At 37.9% G+C, this 16,168-nt stretch overlaps 1 protein-coding gene across 2 annotated transcripts in view; it reads right to left on the bottom strand.

Moving 5' to 3' along the window:
- Positions 1-15,900, bottom strand: part of OGDHL (oxoglutarate dehydrogenase L) — a gene marked incomplete at both ends in the record, with an annotated part of 44,785 nt that extends 28,885 nt beyond the window's left edge. Inside the window, 5 exons of one of the 2 annotated variants that reach the window (XM_084265058.1) lie at positions 1,869-2,023; positions 2,822-2,937; positions 6,298-6,400; positions 9,981-10,160; positions 15,694-15,900. In XM_084265058.1, the coding sequence (XP_084121184.1) occupies positions 1,869-2,023; positions 2,822-2,937; positions 6,298-6,400; positions 9,981-10,160; positions 15,694-15,900 (761 nt within the window). The remainder of the gene's footprint in view (positions 1-1,868; positions 2,024-2,821; positions 2,938-6,297; positions 6,401-9,980; positions 10,161-15,693) is intronic. The other variant, XM_084265059.1, reaches the window with a different exon arrangement.
- Between the last annotated feature and the right edge of the window lie 268 nt (positions 15,901-16,168).

The raw sequence follows: 16,168 nt of genomic DNA, 5'->3' as shown, positions 1-16,168 counted from the left end.
CTTACCTCAGCCATCAATACCCTTACAATTTAGGTATCTAAGCAACAAGTCAGGCCCTCAGCTGAACTATGCTGCCAGAATTCCTTGGTAAATCTGCAGGGCTATGCCAGTTTATATAACCCGAAAGCAGGGTTCACAGCAAGTCCTACAGGGCAAATCAAAGTGGTGGCTGTACACGCTGCTCTCCTCCTCTTTGCAGCTGCAAGTTAAGCTAGTACTGATCAAGCAGAAAGTTCATTATCTGAGGTAAACTGCCAGTAAGTGTGCAGAACTATAATATTTCACGTTCAAATCTTACAAGTCCCCTGTATGCCACTGTGAGGTCACAAGGGCTGGCAGCTCATCAGCTGTCACTGCATTTGTTCATGCAAGAACATGCAGTGAGGAGCCAGGCTTATGAAACATGGTTATTCTCAGAAGGGATAATCTAGAAATGCTTGACCCTGCACAGACTTAAGCAAATGCCCAGAACAGAATACACAATCAGGGTCTAACATGTTTACTAATGCATACTCAAAGTAGCTCAAAGATATACGAGTATTTTATAGGAGAAGAATAGGACACCTTGTTTAATAATCTATCCAACACCACAAAGGATGAAAAATCTACTTTAAAATTAATTTTCAATTGCCTGAAGTACGTAGTACATGGAATGAACACTTTTGAAAGCTGTGTTCTCAAGCAAAATGATGACTATCTGCTTTACAAAGCCACAAACCTCACAACCAGTTTTCCACAAAACCAAGATTTTTTTCTTGATCATTTTCAGACACACAGAAAAAAGCACACTAGAGGCAATTCAATAGAAATCTATGTAAATTTGTTTTCCATTTTCAGCAGACAATGAATTTGGGAGATGAACTTTCAGCTACTTCATGCTACTACAAAAGCCAGATCTTTCCACAGCTCAGACAGGCAGGAATAAATACACAAATTCTCATCTCAAGATAAATGCAGATGGTTCATACTAAGTAAGGGCTTGTTAGTAAAGTGCAATATTCATTTGACCATTAAGTGACTTCTTAATTTCTATTTATATGTAATTTTTAATCAGACAAAAAAATCTTGCCATAATACAGGCCAACAAAACCAAAATACCTTTTGCCAGGTTATCAAAGGATATGGAAACTGTTTCTGATTGTAAGAACTGTAATAAATCTTCTGCCTAAGATGATAGTCTTGTCCTAGGGGTGAGAGGGTAATTCAGTCCCTGGGATCACCATGTTTCCATCCAGACAGCCACAATGAGAGCAATCAATAAGCTGTTTCAAAGCATGCTTTCATCTACTGCAGAGACCAAAACTCCTGCTGCCAGGTCATGCAACAGTACAGCACATCTTGGCATAACTCAAAAGGGAAGAGGTAAAACCAGGACCTGAAATCACATTATGCTTCACAAATCCAGTCCCATCTTGGCACAGCTTTCCAAAGAGACCATTAGCATCCCAGCAAGGCAAACAATGCTCATGTCAACATTTCACCCATCTAGAAGTTTTCCTTGAGCTATTAGGATGGCTTCCTTTGTTTGTGTGCTACTAGAAAGCAAAGATGCTTGTTACTAGTGTGTTGAAATTATTTTTCCCAGTTTAATGCCACAAGCCAATGCAAACACTGCCAGATATACCACTAAAGGCTGCACTACTGTTACAGAACACAACCTGTCTTTTAAGATACCGGAATATTAAAAGTCACCTCACAGACCCTGGCATAACTCAGAGCATGCACTTTCATATCTCTGCCAGGTTAACCACAGCCACCTGTACTCCAGATGTCACATGGACTCTTCACCTCCACCTCAGCAGTTTACAGACCACACCAGCTTACACCCTGCAGTCACAGAGCAGTTTCCCAGCACCAGCCCAGCATACCTCATCGAGCGCACCAGCCTCGCCAGCAAAGTCCTTTTTTCCTCATTAGTAAACTTCATCACTCCCGGTGTCTCGAACTTCTGCCGGATCCACTGGCACTGCTCCACATCATTGATGAACATAAACTCCAAGCCAATATGTTGGCAGTAAGTGTTCTAGGATGTGAAAACACCAGGGCAGACGCTTTAGGAGTTAATGAAAAAAAAAATTTTTTTTAATGATATTTTCTGTATATATCACTCTTCTGAAAGCTGTCATGTCTTCTTCCTCTTTCACTATATTTTCTCACAGTAATCCTATAAGCAAATAAATTAATTTTACTAATTCTGGTTTTGTGCCAGAAAGCTTTCTCCACAAAGTAATATTTCAAAATTTTGAACCTGTAAGATTCTCATTTAGTAATACATTCCAAGTAGGCCAATAAACCTACCTTGAACTGAATGACATATTTCACCTAACTCATGACTGTTCTTACAGGCTAACAATCTTTTCCTTAGATACACCAGCAAAGATTTCAAGTCATTTCTCAAAATTTACCCTGTCTTTTTTTAAATGTCAGCTGAAATCAAGCAATACAGACAATGAGAAGACAGCTATGTAGACTCGCGCAAATTATCTGGCAACTGTCAGGTCTCAGAAGGCTGGAAATCTGAAAAAAGAATCCAAGCAGCTGAGAGCAGATGGAAGACAGGTAAAAAAGCCAAGGCACTTTAAAAATTTTACCTCCTTGTTGCTTTTTTAAAAATTTTTTTCTTACCTTGAAGTGTCACCAAAAAAATGCAACCAAAATACAAGCCAAGAAAAGAAAAACCAATTGTGAGCTTGATTTGCGACAAAAGCACTCTGAACACATAGTATGTGCTCTGTGTTGCTGGTTTGTTTGTGACTGACAGCTGAAAAAAGTTCACTTCTAGTTAGAGTAAAACAATCACAATCAAAAATGTCCCACTGACCTCCAGCCGTTTGATGATCTCTCGTAGAGACAGACTGTTCTCATTTCCTCCTATGAAGGTGGTTGTAGGCAGCTGAAAGACTTTGTCCAAATCTGATTCGTGCAAACCATAAAACCCTGCAATGGGTACATGACCAATCTGTGAAGCCAGGCAGGAAACAGAAAGCAAGCCACCACTGTTTTTTCAACCCACTATAAATACATTTTAATAAAGCAATATTAACAAAGAATGGACCAGGCTGAAATTGAAAGTGGCACAGTTTAGTACAACACCCTTCAGCCTGGATTTTAGAAAGAACTGTTTTCATTAAGTAGTTATAGTTTAATTAGAAATACCAAATCATCCTTTCTTAAATGCTCAGACAGAACAACTGAAATTAAAATCACTCAAACCTTTTTATATTTTAACATGTTAACTTCTGTGCCATTAATTCTCCATATTATATCTTGCACTTTGCTTAAACTAACTGAAATGATTGGGATTTGTTCCTCAGTTTACCATGAGTAAACACAACAAGACTCACTCTTCAAAAACAGAATCAGCTGGTTGGAAGCATACTAGAATAATTTAAACATTAATAGAAAGACTAAGAGAACATATAGAACGTGTTCAATGTAACACTGGGCAAACAAACACTCTGACAGAACTTCCAAAGTGTTTCTACTCACCATCTTTCTCTACAGGGATGTTAGCTTGAAATAGTCATGTAATGACCTGTAGAGCTTGATTTCCCAATCAGCAAGCCCTTAGAACAAACACATTTCCACACACACTCCACCCCAACTAAAACAAAGTCTTGTTTAAACATATTCCACCTTGATTTAGACATATCTGAATTTGTTCTTGCTGAGAATGTGGTTAAGAAAACTTGCTAACTATTACAGAGTTTCAAGAGCCAAAATGCACAACAGACAAGACTGGAAAACTGGTACCAAGGCAAGTGAAAGGCTCTGCATGATACAGTTTAATCTAGGCCTGTGAAATGAAGGAAGGAAAAGTAGCTGCTTACAATTTTAAGAAGCAAATGTAAAAACTTACAACACAGTTACAGAAACACATATACATACATAAGAATTATATGTGGGTGCAAATATAGAAATATCTTAAAGGGTAAAAGTAGCTTCTCTGTTTTTAATTTTGAACTTTTAATCTTGTTTACCGGTAAGCTGCTGGCACCCACTTTAACATAACTCTTAAATCAATATGGAATAGTGCTCCACATTTGTTAGATTAATTTGCTGAAGATGAAGTAATAACAGAACTTAGCATTTAAAAGTCAGGCCATAGGACTGCATTGCCATCACTTCTGCTGTGCAACGCTGTCAATAATAACAATTTTTTCTTTCAAAAAATAATACATTTTGAAATATTTAACGTATTTAAAAATATTTAATGTATTTTAAAATGAGATTTTTAAAATACAATTTTTAATAGTTTTAACCATTTAGTGAAATATCAAATCTGGAGTGCCCAGAAAAAGCACTTCTGTACCACTGTTTCGTCTTTTTGGTACCATAACAGGTTTTTCCATTACCAAATTAATTCTGCTTTTCTAAAACGATTAAAAAACCCCAAACAGAATCACTAAGTTGGAAAAAGCCTTTAAGATCAAGTCCAAAACGAGCCAGATCAATCCACCAACAAAAACAACCAAAAAAGAGATTGAAAAAAGGAGCAGGGACAAGGGACAAGGGGGATGACAGGGGCTTTACATCGTTTGAAACAAAGCAGTGCTAACACCCTCTTTTTCTTTTTTTTTTTTTCCCTTTGCTTGACTTCCTGTCAGACTTCACAGGCTTTTCATGTTCTGTCATGCAAAAAGCCAGACCACATACAGGCGCAATTTCGGCACACACGGAACATCTGTGCTTGGTACTGCAGCGCTACATATCTACTGAAGCATCAGCTCACATCTAAGGAGATACAGCCCAAGCAGTTCTGTAACGTGAATTGTGCAGCAGGTACACCTGTAACTAGCTGCACAAGAAGCAAACCCAGAAGAAACTTGTTTGTCAAAAAAGAAACTGTAAGATGGAGCAAAGAAAATGCACAGAAAAAAAAATCAAATACTAAAATACTTTCTGTACTGCCAGAGACCTCTCAAAGTTTCCTCTCTGGAACATGCGAGTGCAGGCAGCATTTGATATCCTCCTCCTTTTTGCTGTGCTAGGACTAGGTTAGAAATTTTGTTTCTCCTCACAAGCTGAAGTATCACCTCAGTTACACTCACACTCTCAGTAACATCCTCATCTCATTCAGTATCTGGCATATTTTCCCTATGTTCATGTGAGCTTCAGGATGATGCCTTCTGACCAGCTACAACACTCTGCACTAAACTATCTGTCAAGTTTAAAGAAATACATAGGCTTAGTAGCAATCACTAATGCTCCAAATTATATTTACTCAGTAAATGTCTAATGTATTTTCTAGTAGGTATTTTTCTTCAATTAAAGCTGAGAGACTTCAAAGAGAACCCCTAATTTGTGTAAGCACCTCTCTATTTACAGTCTTAAGCACTCCACTACTTTTATATGATCAAGAGTCAGAACTGCTTCTTTCCCTACTACCAGAAATAGAAAACACAGCAGGCAGCAAAGAGGCAGTATAAGTACTCACAGTAAAATTAAGCTGAATGTGTTTTATCTACTACTTGCACTATGTTTTATGTCCGGTCCAAAAAACTTCTCTACATATCAAAGAAAAATTGATTCAGCGTCTTTATTAAGTAAAAACCCACCTTTTAAACATACCAGGTAGACTGAAGAGTAGAGAAAAATCAATCAGATGGGTTTATTTATTCAAGCAGAGAGGAGCAAAGAAATTGATCAGAGCTATTTCTCAAAGGCGTGACCTCTTAGCAACCAGAACAACCTCTGCAGAAGCAAACCCTTGTGCATTACCCCCTTCCAGCAGTGAACTAAAGCTATCGCCACTGGACTATGTACACAAGTTAAGAACTCTATGCTTTCCATGCTTTCTTCTAATAACTCCAGATTTCAAGTTATACAGAAGGACTAAGTACCACAGGCTAGAATCCAAATCGGATATGAAATTTACCCTAAGTTCCTCTATCCAGGTGCCGTTTATTGCTTGTTTTTCCTATTGACTAACCTTCAGATGTCCCCAGTCAAGACAAGTACCAAGCACACTGGTACAAAAGTAATTTAGATTACCAGAACCTTGACCTAATATATTCATTAGTATTAATTTCTGATGTGGTTAAAGCCCATACGATTTTGGAGGTTTATAAAGTGTTTATAATCATTATTCATCAGAAGGTGCATTCACAGGAACCTCACGTGTGATCAGAGTAGAAATTCCACTGTCTGGAAATTGGAGACTCCTTACACATGCTTGAAGAAATTATTTCATGATACAGTAAGAAGCTTCCCTAGAATGTCTTATTAAATCACCTCAGCCCAACGAAACGAAGAGAGATAAATGACCACTGCAAACAAGGCATACAGCGTACGCACCGAGTTTATCAATTGTAGTGATTAAGTCAGATGGAACAAACGAATCCAAGTCTGCATCCAGAATTCCCAGGGGATCCAGCTGAGCCACATGATGGCCACGGATCTGAAAAAGGAGAAAAGTGAGAGAAAAATTAATTCATACTAACAGAAGTCAGACAAAGGGGAAAAGTCACTGATATTTCCCCATAGTAGGTATATCAGCCATTATGTCAAATAAGCAAACACCACTGTCACAAAAGGGTCAAGTTTTCCTGAGTTTTCCCATAGGAGTTGGAAATAAGCACTATATTGTTGATATACGTACTACCTCTATTAAAATTGCTGAATACACATTAGAACAAAGCATTTCCTTTGTGTGACAATTTAAATAGGAATTATGCTGAAGTCTAGGTTTAAAAATCCAAAACCTACTAAAGATGGTATTCAATCTCCAGGTAAAATTAAGAAACTATGACTAGTCCATAGATCCCACCATGTGGTAATTAAGATATTTTGCATGTTTGCATGAATCCTCCCTTCTGCACCCGCTGAATACTAAAACATAGCCCAGCTGACCTAAAACACAGATTGGTGCTGAAAAGTTTATACTGTAAGTGAAGAGATCACTCTTCATGAGCTCTGCTCCACATCAGATGGCATTTATTTCATTCATGAAGTTTCACAAATCTCCTCTCTGATAAAATTGACATTCAAGACACCAAAGAACACAAATTCCAGGGGGAGTTTAGCTAGCTTTCAGTTATCACAATGACCGGTGTTAATGCAATAAGGTGCTAGACAATAGGGCCTTGTATCAACACATAACATTGGTACAGAAGATATAACTGATACAGAGCCACAAATAAAAGCCATTTTTAATATGTCTCTTGTGTGTGATTCTCAAGCCAAATTAGCTCATTAAAAGATATTAATATATTAATCTATATAGTTTCTCTCCTTAATATTTTTCTTCTTAAGGAGAAATTCAGATCACTCGGGTAGAATTTCATTCAAACAACTAGTATCCAAACTGTCTCTAAAAAAATAAACAAATAAACTGCAATATTAATAATGAATTGCACCACACAGTATAGAGTGTGGTTTACCATGAAGTGACTTGTAAAAACACTATTCAAATGTTCCACGTTTGCAGGAGAGTTCCCAACAAAATGCTTTCCACTCACAAGCGAACAGAACGCAGCATCTCTTTCAGAATGACCAGCCCTGTAAATTCAGCCTGGCCTCTGAGACCCTTTGCATCTCATGAATCACCGGTAATAAAACTCTGACAAGCCAAATGATGCCCACGGCAACATCTGTGCCACCTCATTGTTTACACTGGCACAAAGTCTATCTGACTGGAACTAAGCAAACAATTCTGTCTCAAGCATCAGCAACAGGAAGAATTCACCTCCCTAAACTACATCTGCTCTGCAGTATTAGTAGGAAGAGGATTAACAAGAATGCCAAAATCCAGAAAAGCAAATCAGTGAAGCGTTGTGCCATATTACACTCCAGGAACAGCTTGGCCTTTAACTAAGAGACAGTATTTTCCTCAATATCAAGAGTTTGGGGTTTTTTTCTTAAATAACTTCCAACTGCAAAAATCAGAGAACCACCTTGTGAAAATACATTAATGGAAAAATTTCATCAATTGCCATAAATTTGACTAAATGCAAGTACAGACTACCTGAAACTAGACTTTAAAATCATATTTTCTAGATGGAGATGTAAAAAAAAAAAAAATAAAAAATTAAAAAGTCTATAGTATAAAAAGGACTGGAGAAATTAATTTATCTAGACTCATTTTTGTGTAAGCACACAATTTCACTGGAAAACCTCCTTTCAGTGCGTCCAGTGCTCTGTATTAGAAAAAGCAATATATTAACTGCCTTTTCAGAAGACTGGCTCAACAGACCACAGAGCAGTTTACCACAAAAATCATAAAATACTGACAGGTTTGAGAAATGAAAATTCTGTATCCTTCTCCATTTCATTTCATTATCAGGCAAAGGAAGGTCACAAATTGATTGTATCCCTTCAACACTGAATTTAGAGGGTATTAAATACCTTTAAAAAACAGACAGTTGCCTTGGGTAATCTGCTTTCATTGTTTTTTGCAGACACATGGGTGCGTGCCATTCCAGTTCCATCACTTGAGTCCATGGCACTTTCAAACACAGGAAACAAAATGCTAACCCCTGAAGTATTTTCAAGTACATAACATTCTCCAACTCTCTTCAATTCTCCAACAAATTTTTACTTCAAGCAAAAGTTGCTTGCTGAAGCAGTTGCTTTCTACATAGCTCTTTCTAAGCAAATTTCATATATCCATTATATTCACAAACATTTTTACTCTTATAAAACACCTCTCCAAGAGCTGGATCAACATGGTTCATATCTGAATCAACAGATATGACAGAGCGATGTACACAGAATAAAAGGTCTTTACAAAAATTCCTCTTGCATTTCTCTGTTAATAGCAAACAGAAGTTAAAATTCTTAGTACAGTGCAGAAAGAGTCTGCTCAACTCAAACTGTAGTAAACTTCTTGGGAAGTTACATACTTATTAAACAAAAGAAAAAAAGGAAAAAAAACCTGGAATATTTTGCTCAACACAGATCTACATGTTAAGCAGGGTTTTCCTGTATCACACCGTTTTTAAGCTTTTAATTGAAATTAAGATATCAAACACAAGTCTAAACAAAATTTCTTTAAATTAGTTTTACATTTAGAAAGCATCTAATCAAAACCACTCTGCTATTTCCAAAACCTTCCTCTTAGAAGAAAAATTTTTCCTTTTAGAGGAAAAAAGGAAATGAGAACTTAATTTTTTAATTTAATAACATTGGTTTACACTGAGATTTTTTTTTAAACAAAGTAAATTCTGATGAACAGCTCTCTAAAAGAAATTCATCAAAGCTGACCCAAACTCACTGCTATCAGCCTACCAAAATTCAACCCCTGGTTAACTCATTATTTCTTCTCTCTTTTAACCCATAATGCTGCTCCAATCAGGAATCTCACCATTCACACTGGATGTGTGAGAAGGCAAGCACATTTCCTCCTTTCCTAAAGAAAGGTCGTAACATCAACAACTGTAATAAACTTTCCCAGAAGTGAAGACAGACTTGGGTCCTAGAGAAGTTTGCTGTTGAAGAGAGGGAAAAGTTTTTATTTTACTGCACACATTGGGAGATGCATCAGTACCAGTATATCCTGGACAACTCCCTTCATGTCATGAAAAAGTATTTTAGATAACTTTATTTTCTAATTTGGTCAAGTAACTTACTGAATCAGAGAAACATACACACACAAAAAAAGAAAGTCTTAATAGTCAAGTAAGCCAAAAGAATAGTGAAGGCTAAACTTTTATGTTTGGCTCATGCACTGATAGATTCATGTTCTCTTTCACAAACTACAATCTCCATAAAGAGTTTCCACGTCAAATCAGATGACCATTATCAGGGCTGTTGGTAATCAAAATCCCAGGTTTGCTAAGCCAGAGGAGCATCCCAGCCTGAATCCAGGACCTCAGTGTTCAGACACCGCACAGGGAAGAAAATACTGTCTAGTTCAAGACATTCTGGATCAGAAGCAATACCACAAGCAAGAGTTAAGACCAGAAGACAAATAAGGACATAAAAAAGAAGGTTGTTTGCAAAGGAGAGGCCCTCCCACACCTACCCCAAAGTACACTTACTTGGTATGCTCTTATCAAAGACTGCACAGCAAGGTGATCTTCAACAAGCTTTTCAGCTTTACCTGGTGTCTGGGCCAGGCCATGGCTCTGAAGAAATGATACCTTTTTTTCCAACTGATCTGGTAGATGGGGATCATACGCTTGGCCAGCGTTAGCATTTCGGAAAAACAAATCCCAGGACTGGACACAGGTACAGAGAAAGAAAGAATGAAAATTCATTACCTCAAACAAGGCTCAAGCAAAACCAGAATGGTACCTCGCTACACTACAACATTAAAGTACCACTAATAGCCAGCAAGAAGAGAGTATTGCTATATCCACATCTCGGTAGCAACCGTGCATTTCATTTACACAGATCCCTTTCCATCTCATTTCTTACACTGAGCTTGTTCAGTGGAAAACTCTCCACCACGTATGACTGCAAAGCATCTTGGTACATTACTCATTCACACAGCTCTCTAACGGTGATATTCATTCAGGCAACCTGTAATGGGTATGATACCGTGCTGCTGGTAAAGAGGTATCAAGCCTATAAAATTGAAAACCTTAATAAAGGAAATTAATCCATTCCTTTAAGGATAATTAAAGAATTTATGATACTTCAAGGCACTCACTGAATATGTTAAATCAGAATCAGTCCTTAAGGGCCTTTCTTGAAGAAACTGTTTAAAAAAAATTACAGCTTTTCTGAGTGAGGCTTTGGTTTAAGATCTCACTAGCTCAGGTCACCTTACAATGAAAGAAATTATGGACCCAGTTGCAAGTCATAACTTAAGAGGAGTACATACTTCAGAAATTTAGTCACAAAAGACAACATCTTTTTATTTCTATCTGCATTTTACACAAGTCACTTCCCTCCACATATGCCCAAATCTCCAAATATTCAAATATCTCCAAACCAGTTTTCTATTCACTGTTCTAGGTTAGAACGGTATTAAATAAATGGATGCCAACAGACAGAAGCAGAATGGGAAAAAGCATCTGAGATGCTTACACCCAACAAAGAAGAAAGCCTGCACTAGCAGGGCACTAATCAATACTCATGCTTAGCTTACAGTTTCCATCAAAGTTAACAAAAGGCCCTCCTGCCTTCTCTCATTTATGCCCATTTCCTATATTCTTTCCTTCGACACCTTGCTAGCTGCACCGAGTTTAGAAGTCTGAATTTACACAACATCGTATAAATCATCTACAAGAGTCTATTAGTGTAACTGCATTTCCTCTGGTTTTCTTTCTATCCTTCTTGCTCTGTGTTAAGAGCAGCACTGTTACTCCATGCCTACACAGCACCTAGTCCAAGCGCTTGCAGGTCCCAGAGAGTGAAAAACCAACACAATCCCTTCATGTTACAACTGAGGCTACTTAGACTGGAGGAATTATACTGGCAACACAGAGTAATTAACTTTCACTAAATTAGGCAATTCCAAGCACACACTGACAAATGCACACTATGACAAATCTGACGCTTGGCATTAATTCCACGTTCTAATAAAGAACACGCTTTGCTTATGTTAAGGTTCCTTCCTCATTTTTCCAACATCATGACATGGGTACAGTGATAATACTAACATTATAATGATAATAATTCCTTTTTTGAGTCAACAGCTTTCCATTTAGATCTAACATTTAGCATAGCACAGTCCCACAAACAATTGAATGTTTTTAGACAAGTGCTCTGCTTGAGACAATTGACAATAAAATCCAAAAAGTCTTGCCCAACAAGCTACCTGGTTAAAGATAATAAGCAGAGGACCCCTTTCATCATGCAGACTCTCAAAGAAACTCCTTCAGAATGTTTACATCTGAAGATGCAGCCAGCTGGAACAGAAGGAACCCACACTATTTCTTCCTATCGCATTTTTGAACTTATTGATTTGTTGGGCAGGCTTGACATTTAATCAGAGGGGAGGGAAAATACATCATTTGGCTACAGAAAATTAGTTTTTTTCTATATATACATCCATCAAAGCCTTTACAAATTTCTATAGTGTCTTTCAAGATTGATACTGGATTAGAGTCTTCACGTCCTCTGTATCAATGTCAGCCTTTGGCAACAGCATTCACCATGTGACTGACCAGACAGAAGACGAGCTTGGCCTCACAGCAAACCTGCAGGTTCCAAACTAGAATGGTACAGTTCGTTAAAGAAAATGGCAGAGGAGACTTATAAAAGAAACACACCTGTAAAAAATAAATTACTATAGTGATACATGAGATGCTCCTTATTTTCTTCCTTGCCAGCAAATCTGTATTGTAGTTAACCATTATTTTCTCCAATAATATAATACAATTCAAGGGATTCTGTGACAATATTCTACTCTTGATTTAACAAACACTATTGCACTTATAATAACAAGTAACTTATTAGTTATTTTGATGGCTTGGGTTTTTTCTAGTGACATATTTATCAACTGCAGTGAGGACAGTAAAGCCTTGGAAGACACCCATTGAGCGCCACTACATCATTAAAAAAAAAAAACCAAAACAAAGTAAAAGTAAAGATCAAGTTGAAAGAGAAGAAAAAGCCCACACTTTTCCCAGGTACACAAAACAAGGAAGTCATTACACACTCACGGTAGAGCGGCTGCATACAAGACAACATGGCAGACATTATGTACTTAATATCCAACCATGCAGTTTTGTAATTAATCTTGTGATAGTAATAACTGAGCCTTGTCAAGCTTCTCCCTTATGATCTATGGCCCTGACACCATGCTTCAAGGAGAAATAATGATGCCTTTTCCAGAGCCCACGTCATTTTATTCTGATTGTTGTTTTGGCTACCCTAAGGATAGGAAATTCAAAAGACAAGGAAATGCAGGAAATCATCAGGAATGGATTTGCACAAAGAATAAAATCTTCTATGGATAGTAATGCATATTCCTTGATATATAAGCCTGGTATACATAGAAAGGAGAGATTCTTAGAAAAAATGCTAGCAACACTGAATATACTCATTGGAATGTGACAGCCATATTTCACACAGTTTTAAATAAGCATACACGGGAAAACACGTCGAGTCAAACATTCTAAAACAGAAATCACCAAAAGCCTTGATTAATTGGAGCTTCTAAGTAAAAATTATTAGAGCATGTTTTTTAATTCCCGGGAAAAATAAATTTTTTTCATGTCATTGACTAGAAGGAGGCACATCCCCTCTAAGGAGGGGATATCCAAGAAGAAATATAAGGAAAAACAGGATATAAAAGAGGAAGAAGAGGACAAACAATGTAATAGCTAATTTGTGCCAGGAATTTAGACATCTAAAGTATGATGGACAATTTGGATAAAACAATGAAACATGAGTGGCTTGCAGAGAGAGAATCAAATTGACAATATCATAACCAACTCCACATAAATAATTGGGATCTCTTGACAGTATTTTCCAACACTTTCACCACTTTCCATAACAGACAGACAAATTTACAAACTATAGTCAAATAATTATGGCATGACTTTTCCAGGGGGATTTTTTTAAGAAAACTGGGTGAGTTGAACTCTCAACATTTTAACCTGCTTCACTGAAGCCCAAATTTCTACCGAATCTTAGATAGGTATTTACAGCTTTCTACTGATAAAATTACATGGTTTTCAATGAACCAAAAATTAATTTTGTTGATGAAACAAAGTAAAATAAATTGTCATCTTTCTCCTCCATCTCTTTTTTCCTAGACCATGAAAAACCTAATTATTTAGGCAAAAAGAGCTGAAAAGGAAGCCATGGAGCCCATCAATCATATTCTTTTAAGCCTCATAAACTAAGCACACAATGAATTTAACTTCAGTTCAGTACTGATATAAGTATATTACATCTAGTTCATCTGGAAAAAGAATTCACAGAGTTTTAAAATGCGTCTTGAATTACCTAGGATCCAGTCCCCCAGACACACCCTACTCCACCAGCACATTCACATTCCTCTGTCAATTCCCTTCTGCCCATTTATTGGTGGTTACACAACCTACAAACTGCATCACTTCATCAGGACCCACCTCCCAACTGCGCCTGGACTGCCAGGCAGATCAGATAGACTTTCGGCAGGATTTTTAGCATTTCCGCCTACCCCCAAGTATCAGCAAAATAACGACCAGCTCTAAAATTAGCTGAGGCCTTTGTTCTTTGCTCGGGCGGTTGGGCCGGGGAAGTTCCCTGCCGCCGCAGAGGACGTGGCTGGGTTGCCGAGGAGCCTCAGCGCGGCCGGGCGGGCCGTTCAGCACCCTGGCCAGCTCCGCCGGGAGGGAGCCGGCTGGCCCCGCCGCCGGCGTGCGGCTGATTCGACACGTGTCTTCATTTACCGAGCTTTACGCCCCACCAGAAGCTTTCAAGACTTCAGAGCAGCAAAATACACCCCGTTGTAAAGGTCCTGGACAAGGAATTTAATTCTTCTTAAAACAAAGAGGGCTGCCATGAGTCAATGTAACTGCTGAAGCAGAAACGAGACACCACCACATATGCTGCTTCTGATGACTTCAATCCCTTGGTGCCCTCAAAATAAAGGGTTAATATTGATCTAAAGCGCCAACACAACATGAGGGCTTCCCAGAAAGTAATTCAAAGGATCCACACAATATGCTACCCTGCTCTACACCGTTTGGAAATTTAGCAAGCAGTTACACAACAAAGAATGAAAGACAAAAATAGATGGGATGAGAGGAGCCACCCTGGCAAAGGTCTCTTCAGTTCCAAGTTAAGGTGTTACACAAAAGACCTAAGATCTGTCTACTGTGACAATAAGAATCAGATTTCAGAGTTGTGACTGCATATGTCACCTTCCAACAAGACTAAATTCAGACACAACATCCAAAAAACCCACTCAGTTATAAAACTGCTTTTTATTGGTCTCCCTTTTTCTTTCCTCAATGTGCATCACTTCCTCACACTCCAGATGGATTACCAGGCTTAGAGCAACAACTTCTAAGTGACATATTGATATATGTGCCTCAAGAATAAGGGAGCACACAACCAATTTGGTAAACATTTTGGGCACCATTCACATCACTTCTCCAGAAAATGACTTGTCTGCCTTTGAATTTATCAGATTTCTCATCAGCTTCTTAAGTTGTTACACATGTATCACCATAAGAGAGCCTTCCTTGTCAGCAGAAAGCTTGTTAGAAAATAAGTCATGTATTTTGCCCACAAGAATAAATCTATTGCCTAAATCCTCAGTTAAACAAAACAAAAACCCCAAAAAACCCACCCACAAATGTATGTCACCTATGAAAGCTTTTCTTGCATTTCAAAATTCAGGTTTTGACTTCCCCAGCTCTCTAAAGGGAACTGAACATTCATCTTCAGTCAGTTTAGAAGTACTGACAACACATACTATTTAAATATAACACATCCTCTGATACAATGTTACTACAATAAAGAAAAAAAATTAAGAGTATTTTACTTCTTGTGTCTTCTTCCACATATTAACCAATTAACAGACTGCTTGAACAGTACTTCCATGGAGGAATGCTGAAAGTTTCTCTGCATTTTACTATTTCTGGTCTGGACTTCTCATTCTTTCCGCTCAACTCATCATGCCTGTGGCTTCTCTCTTTTTCTGCTGCAATATCACATCTTACAATAATCAATATGTGGGAAATTAGTTTCATATTTTTCATTTCATACCTTTTTCTGGACTTTTTATAAAAAAAGTGAAAAAGAAAAAAAAAATCAATTCCACTCAAGCTAATATTATCATTTACAGTCAAGTTTTAGACCTACCTTATGTACGCTTTTAGGGTTTTCGAGCCACGCGTAATACATTTCCTCCACATAATTTGAATTACTCCCACTCAGGAATGGTTCTGAGGTTCCTGATGAAGCATACCGCTGGCCATGCAAAAATACCCTTCTGGCTATATCTTGCTTTTCCAGAAGTTTAGTGCCATGCCACTTCAGCTTAGCCGCAAACAACTTCAGATGACTCATGTTCGTTTATTAGACAGAAGATCCAAGTCTATTAATAAAGATGAAAACAAACCTAATCAGAAAAAAGAGTCAATGAATTGCAGACACATTTCAGCCTCACAGTGAAGTCAGAGGTTTATGGCTGGAGTGCTCTTCAACAAAGCTCAGGCTTAGACTTGAAGCTTTCTTCTGAAGAGAGGCCACTCCATGACTGATTGTACAGCTATGCTTACAGTGGTGGAAGTGTTGCTGATGGCCATCCCACATCCACCAGTTTACCTCACAGCTT

The sequence above is a fragment of the Gallinula chloropus genome (assembly GCF_964237585.1).
Source record: "Gallinula chloropus genome assembly, chromosome: 5".
Taxonomy (NCBI): domain Eukaryota; kingdom Metazoa; phylum Chordata; class Aves; order Gruiformes; family Rallidae; genus Gallinula; species Gallinula chloropus.
The sequence above is the reverse complement of the archived record's forward strand: the minus strand, read 5'-3'. Positions and strand labels throughout refer to the sequence as shown.